Source organism: Neovison vison, chromosome 4, assembly GCF_020171115.1.
Source record: "Neovison vison isolate M4711 chromosome 4, ASM_NN_V1, whole genome shotgun sequence".
Lineage (NCBI taxonomy): Eukaryota > Metazoa > Chordata > Mammalia > Carnivora > Mustelidae > Neogale > Neogale vison.
The window spans coordinates 148842639-148850911 of record NC_058094.1 but is presented as its reverse complement, the minus strand read 5'-3'; the positions used below and the strand labels follow the sequence as shown (position 1 = coordinate 148850911).

At 35.2% G+C, this 8273-nt stretch overlaps 1 protein-coding gene across 1 annotated transcript in view; it reads left to right on the top strand.

Moving 5' to 3' along the window:
* The first annotated feature begins 256 nt into the window (after window positions 1–256).
* Window positions 257–8273, top strand: part of GNAT3 (G protein subunit alpha transducin 3) — a 55164-nt gene continuing 47147 nt past the window's right edge. The window contains exon 1 of the mRNA XM_044245901.1: window positions 257–374. Coding sequence (XP_044101836.1) covers window positions 257–374 — 118 coding nt within the window. The remainder of the gene's footprint in view (window positions 375–8273) is intronic.

The following is an 8273-nucleotide window of genomic DNA, read 5'->3' as shown; positions in this document are numbered from 1 at the left end:
TCATTAATTTGAAAGCATAATGAATTTCCTCTTTTGCCTCTAGCCATATAACCATGGGGTTGTGTGGTTTTGCCCTGTGATCAGGTGACAGCTCTGAAGCATCTCTTTAGGCAAAGCAGGGTCTCAGAGAGTGTGGGAATGGGCAGTTAGGAAGCTCCGCAGAGCACTGCTTCTGCATCTTCCCTCCAAGCCGGAGCTGTGCTCCACATTGGAGAAAGCTCAGGCACAGAAACTAACAAGTATCTACCACCACGAGATGGGGAGCGGAATTAGCTCGGAGAGCAAGGAGTCAGCCAAAAGATCCAAAGAACTGGAGAAAAAGCTTCAGGAAGATGCTGAACGAGATGCAAGAACTGTCAAGTTGCTGTTATTAGGTAATATTTTTTTCCCTCTTGCTTTCAAAACCCCCATTTTTCTTTGCAATTAGGATATACTTCTTTTCTCAAATTTTAATTTCAGGTAAATTACCATATGGGGAATTTATTATGAATATGTGCTTGGAAACTTAGAAAGATTTTATATGCCCTCTATAAGTGTTTACTTTTCTTATTTAGTATTTTATTTTATTTTGCTTAAGCAGAGAGACAAATATTTATGAGATGATTCAATTCCTCTTTGTCAATAATACAATTTACTACAATTAAAGGAAAACTCATATCCATTCATTATTTTCTCCTACGCTAATCATTTTCTGAACATCAGTTATTTAGTAGTGAAAACAATCCTTTAATTACAAGTTATATAGAGTTACATTATTTTGTTTGAACAGAAATAACCGTTGAGTTGTTTGATATCAAATTTAACATGTTATTTAATTACTTGTGCTGTCAAAGCCAATTAGTATCAAGTTATTTAGAGAGTAATGAATAAGTTACCTTAGATTAATAACATTGTTCAGGATTTTGAATATTGCCTGTGCCACCATTTGTACACTTATAAAATACTCCACTGAAACTTTTTTAGGATATTTCTATATTGATTCAGGTCAGGATTATGTTCCTTCTATCTTTTTACTCTTTTATTTTTTTTAAAAGATTTTACTTATTTATTTGACAGAGAGAGAGATCACAAGTAGGCAGAGAGGCAGGCAGAGAGAGAGGGAGAAGCAGGCTCCCTGCTGAGCAGAGCCCGATGCAGGACTCAATCCCAGGACCCTGGGATCTTGACCTGAGCTAAAGGCAGAGGCTTAACCCATTGAGCCACCTAAGCACCCCTCTTTTCACCCTTTTAAAACTCAGCACAATGTTTTACCACAATGCTAAATTAATGATTAATAAATTGAAGGAAAGCTATATGCTGCACATTTTTTCTAAACATAAAAAAATCTAACATGTAGTGGTCATGGCAAGATCAATTATGTTTTTGAAATAAAAATCAAGACCTTTAAAAAGAGATCAAAACAAGAGCTTTAATTGGTACTATGTTCCTCCTGCTTAGTTACACACAAAAGGACTTCATTTTATTTTATTTTATTTTTTAAAGATTTTTTTTATTTGACACGGAGAGAGAGTTAGAGAGCGAGAGCACAAGCAGGGGGCGCTGCAGGGGGAAAGGGAGAAGCAGGCTCCCTGCAAGGATCGGGACATGGGGTTCAATCCCAGAACCCTGGTATCATGGCCTGAGCCAAAGGCAGATGCTTAACCGACTGAGCCACCCAGGCACCCACAAAAATACTTCATTTTATTTCAGAATTGTGTATTGTTCACACAAAATACCCTCATTTTTTAAGTACCTCCCTTCCTGCGTCTAGTTTGCTCTCAGTGGCAAAAGTGTCTCAGAGATCAACTCTGGGATTCCCGGCACGTGCTCCGCAAAGAAAAGAAAACGTTCTCTCTCCCTTTATGCACAAGTTCTGTGGCTCACACCTGCCCACAGCACTTGCAAGGAACCACCTAGGGGTGAGGAACTTAGATGTTGGAGCCAACTCTTGCAATTGGAAATATTTTCCCTCTTACTCCAGAGCATTCTCTGAGGCTTTCTTTGATCAAGAGTAGAAGTAATGTGGACATAGAAAAAGCAAATAAAAGATGAGAAGGAAAGCCAAACATTCCTACAAGTGCATTCAGTGTCCCCCTTGTACTAAGAACAGTGGAATAAGAGTAATGATAAAACAGATTTTAAAATCCCTATTTTTATCATTTTTTTAAAGATTTTATTTATTTGACAGACAGAGATCACAAGTAGGCAGAGAGGCAGGCAGAGAGAGAGAGAGAAGGGAAAGCAGGCTCCCCGCTGAGCAGAGAGCCCGATGCGGGGCTCAATTCCAGGACCCTGGGATCATGACCTGAGCCGAAGGCAAAGGCTCTAATCCACTGAGCCAGCCAGGTTCCCTCAAAATCCCTATTTTTGAATAAAGTTTCAAAAGACTAGACCTATTCTCAATATGCCAGTTCTTTTTAGATTAAAGTGGTTGGGTTAGATCAAGAAATGAGGGTAACTTCTAGTACCAGAGATTAAAAAAAGGATCATTAGTAGCATTATTTTATCTCTTACTTTCCCCAGACAATTTCATAAATTCAGTTCCAAAGATACCACACAATATGCTTGGATTTTTCGTTCTGAAAATATGTGTACTGAACTTATTTACACAAGTGAATCAAATTCTCAAGTCTTCCTCTCCCAGTTTATTCCAAATGTTTGTCTAAGTTTTCCCTTCTGGACTCTGAGTTCTGTGCATGATCTTTCAATTGTCAAGTTCAAAACAATAAAGTCTTGTAAAAACTCTGCTTCAATCCTCCTTTTTTTACTTTAATTCAAATTCTCTAAACAGTATCTTTTTATTTGCAATATGGCCTCATTAAGACATACAAGCTTTTGGGGCCCCTGGGTGGCTCAGTGGGTTAAAGCCTCTGCCTTCAGCTCAGGTCTATGATCCCGGGGTCCTGGGATTGAGCCCAATATCAGGCTCTCCGCTGAGCAGGCTCTCCTCCTCCCTCTCTGCCTACCTCTCTGCCTACTTGTGATCTCTGTCTGTCAAATAAATAAATAAATAAAAATCTTAAAAAAAAAAAAAGACAGACAAGCTTTCAATGGAACTAACCTAAACCTTCCCATCCTCCAATTCTCAAATCCCCTCACAAATGAAATCTACTTAACCTCTCCTATCATTGAAACAGTGATTACTAATGTGTGTAGGTCACGTGGGACGGACTAGTTAGGCCTTGGTAGTGATCAGATTCTGATTCTAATTCAATTTCTAAAAGATTCAGATTGAAAAATATTTTTGACAGAATTCATTCTTTATGCTGATCCTCTTATCTAATCAACTGTAGGTGCTTAAACACATTAACACAAGTTACAAATTTAACATGTGCTGTAAAGCAGATGTACCATTTTGTATTATTAAGGAACATAAGGCTTCACTGAAATTAAAGAGCTATCTAATTGTTATTTTACAAATATAGGAATACCTTGCAGACAGGTTCCCTCTTTATTACGCCTTTTAGACATTTAGTAAAATTACAGAAGAGATGCCAAATCTTTCTCCTTTGCAAAAAGCAGGCTTCTAGGAAACACTGGAGATGACTCAGACATTCCTAACACATTTGAAAATTGCTGTAAGAATAATAATGCCATGTGCTTTAAAAAAAAAAAAAAAGCCTGTAAAGATTACCCAGAAAGAGTACATTTTAATAAGAAGAACAAATTCTAATGAATAACATGTTCTCTTTTGGAGAATTCATTTTTTTTTTTTTTTCCTTTTGGAGAATTCTTAAGTAAGTTATTTCTTGAAGACTTAACTTATAAATGTTTGATTAAATTTATTACTATCCAAAAGAAACACCTGTCATTAAATTGCAGAATCAGAGTGGATCATCTCCATTCTTTCCATGTCCCTTCTCTTCATATTTTACATTAATTACTTTTGTACTTTTATAGATTCAGAGCTTAATGGGAAGTATAAGGAAAAATTAACCTTGTTTTTGTATTTGGAACACTGACACATTTACTCTATAATTTTCAGTTATGATATTATAATTAGCTTTTAGCCAGTGATTTCCAGCACTATCCTGTACTGTTCATCATTAATTTTCTTTTAGATCTAAACCCTTCTTTATTTATTTAATATCACAAAACTTAATGGTGCCATTTGAGCTCTGTTTTAAAATATTATTGCAATCATCTGACTCTTAGGAATGTAAACTTGAACATCCAAATATAAAAGAATATCTACTTTAAAGGTGTTTGTATTTACTTAGGTAATCAACATTTTCAATTTTTTCAAATGGTCCCAATTATTCAACAAATGGATATTTTGGAAAGTATATAATTTTTCCAGTATGACAGTGGGAGAATTATGATAATTTTGACACTGTTTAAAAGTTTATTTTTTTTTTTAAGATTTTATTTTATTTATTTGAGAGAGAGAGACAGTGAGAGAGAGCATGAGCGAAGAGAAGGTCAGAGGGAGAAGCAGACTCCCCATGGAGCTGGGAGCCTGATGTGGGACTCGATCCCGGGACTCCAGGATCACGCCCTGAGCCAGAGGCAGTCATTTAACCAACTGCGCCACCCAGGCGTCCCTGTTTAAAAGTTTATTACAAAATGGTGAAACAAAATCTGCACAGCAGAATTGACTAAATAGGTTTATCCACCTGGAAGAGTAGAGACTATAATTCAACACATGTAGAATACAATGTATTTTTAAGCCATTTGAGATAAAAATAATTGATTTAATGCTTTCATTATCATATGCTTTTTTCACATCTCTGAGTTACCTTAGACTAGCCACATAACATCAGAGAAATGGTGGATGTCAAAGTATTTTATAAACTGCAAAAATCCAGACAAATATGATATATTTTTGTTGTGTAGTAGATTTGCAAAACTGAAATAAATTAAATGTCAATAAACATATACAATTTTTCTTCCTTTGTTTTCCTGTTATGTATACCTAAGAGAAAAGAAGACAGAAACTCAGATTAAATCAAAGTTCTTACTTTTATTCTTTTTTTAAAAGTAGGTCTTTATTTTTATTTTTTAAAAATATCTTTAAATATGAGTGGGAAAGTATGCAGGAAACTGGATGTGTTTCTGTCATTGGCTAGATTATGAATTCATCAAATGTAAGAAATTTTATTTTGCATTTCCATTATACCAAGAATCAATGCCTGACAATGGATGTGATCAGACAATGAGATTCCCCTGGAATAATTACTTCAGGATTAAGCAATCAATTTCTTTCTGATCACTAGTGATAAGTGAACAGCATGTAAGACATATTCCTATATGTTTTCAATTTTTTTGTTTTATTTATTCAAATTAAAGCTACCCTTTCCTTGCTCTAATAATGTATTTTTGTTTTAAAATATTATAAAATAATTTTATGTTTCTAAAGATAACCAATCTTGTGGATGCACAAATATATTTAATGCAAATGTTCACAATTGATTTTCAGGAGAGAGAAAACAGGCAGAAAAGTCTACTTGGAAAGCTTCAAATTTTATCAAAAATGCAATGAACTGTTTGCATTATAACAGTATGAAAGTTCCAAAAGCAAAGCCAAATATTTATAATATTGTATTTATTTACCAAGAATGGCAGATGGCAGTATCAAATAGCTCTCTATAATGTCTCTTTTCCAGCATGCAAAAAGTGCTTAGACAAATGTTTTGCATATATTTGGTTGTTTGTTTTAAGTTAATTTATCTTAAATAAGCAGTTAATCTTATACATAGACTCAAGTCTCTCACATAAAACATGCAAACCGTGTATTAAGGTATTCCATATTTAGTCAAACGAGGATATTTGCTAATGAGATTAAATCCTCTGGAAAAGACTTTTGTTAACGCTGATTTATAACAGAACCTCTCTAGTAATACTACAGAACTTTTCTGTATTCACTTTTTTCATTCAGACTCTGAATTATTGATTCGAGAGCAAGCGATACCATACCTTTAAAAACATTTATAGAAGCATGATGAGCAGCCAACAAAAAGTTATTCACTCCTCCAAACTGTTAGAGAGATAGGAGGGTAGTGAACATTTGAGAGCATAATGACTCCATGATAGATTGCACATCAAATATACTTCCAGTTAAGATTTTTAGACTCAAACCCAGAATCCATCTGCTTATCTAAGTTTTCTCCAAGTATTGATGTATAAATAAATCAGTGTAGCCTTGAACCTATAGAAGTAGGATTGATTCAAGGTGAAACTGAGGATAAAACCAATCAAGATTGGAAAAACCACCATTCTGTTGATTAGATCCTGATGCTTTAAAGCAGAAGTCACAGCTGTCATTCCTGCCTCACTATTTTATATTCAAATAGAATAAATGTGCTACTTAGAACTTCCTTTTTTAAGGTATCTTCAAGTTTCAATCTCTGACCGACATTTTATATTCTCTCATTCCTTTGACACATGTGAGTGAGTTCTTCAATTTCATATACCTTCCCGACCCCTTCAGTTGGAATCAGCCTAATTTTAGCTGTATTCGTCTGACAGGTCCGAACCATCCTGTCCCTTTAATCTGCTGCCTTAATTGAGATTCATACTCTGCACCCTAGATAATTCCTCAAAATTCCCCATCCACCATTGTTCTGATACATTGAAACCAACCAATCTCCACCAAAGCGATGCTATTCAACATCTTTTCAGCCCTGAGTGCTGATCCAACCCTGACCCCCGCGCATTCTCCTAATTTCTTTCATTCCCAGATGTTGTAGAATAAAATGGCATCATTTTCTGTTTCCTGGCTGACTAACTTTTTTTTAACTTTAGCTGGGCCAATAATTATTTTACCCCTTTGGGGCAACTGTTTCTGTATTCCCAATATTATTTTCATCTAGAACTCCTCCCCTCCGCCTCACCCAAGATGAACACCTGTGTACCAGATAGGGATCAGTCATCATCTCCAAATCTCACTGAACTATTCTACTTTCAGTTTAAAGCTAATTTCAACCATTGTATTATAAATTTCACCGTCTTCCATATCTTAAGAATTTTACTTTATGAATTATTCTCTCTTTTCTCTCTCTCTCTCTCTCTCTCTTTTTTTTTTTTCCAAGTGATAGAAGTTTATTAAGTGAATTTTCAGAATTCTCTAATGGCTCCTTCCTTTTGGAACACAGATATATTTCTCTCCATTAGCCTAAAAAACATTCTTTGACTCCATAATCTTCTTGAATTGACCTTACATAGGTACCTTTTTAAACACACTTTTATACTGAAATACTTCTAGTGTTTGCTCACTGCTTCTGTTTTCTTACCCTCTACATTCTCTTTAGTTAACTGCAATCCACCTGTGTATCTTCCTCTCTACTAAAATGTTCTCTCTCACAGATTCCTGATAACCCCCAATTCACAAAATTCAGACTTTAGTAACTGTGTCTCTCTTCTTTAGTCATCCTATAATGCTGCAATAGCCTCTAGTGTTTTATCCCCTCATGGCTCCCTTTATTGAAGCTTGGTTCTTCTCCCCAGTCTTAAATGGTTTCGCCTATCAAGGTTTGTCCTTGGATCTTGGTTTTGCAATCTGTCCTGTCTCTGGCAGATCAAATTTAACAATCTCTTCTGGAAGAATGACACTAATATCCTTCCTTTTGCCCATGTCTTGATCCATATTTGCAAATTTCTGTGAACTGTGAACTGACTGTACCTTAGGAGACCTCAAAATTACTGTTCAGGTTTATCTCGCTGCCTACTTATCCTTAAGCTTTGTATTTTATGAGGCTCCCCATTATATTCTTTCCCATTATATTAACTCTGTATTTCAATCTTCCTTATCTCTTTTGTGATCATTCTCTGCCCACTGCCAGAGGGCAATCTTGTGGCAAAGTTGAGTTTTACTTCTATCTCTGATAGAATGGATCTCATATTTCTCCACCACTTGCTATTGTTTTCTATCTATGAAAACACCCCTACGAAATAGATATTATCTTCATTTTACAGAGGAGAAGCTTAAGAAATTAAAATAATTCAGTTTCTAAGATTACAACATAGTTGACCAGAAAACAAAGCCTTTTTTTTTTAAATCCCTATTAGTATCAAATTTTTATTCACATTCTAGGGTCTATGAAAACATGTCAGGTTTTGTTCTTCATTTTATTCCTATGACTTAGCACAAGAATGCATGCATGATGTACGTATGGAAGAATGACAGAATCAGAATCTAAAATATTCCTGTAAGCTGTTCATAGTGTCTAACACATGGACATATGTTTGGAATGTGGAAAGAGAGCTAGAGAAAAGCCATTATGGCATCCCATAAAGAGTTTATTTAATTCAACTGGGATATATTGATAGGTTTTCAGAATGTAAGTGAAAATGAT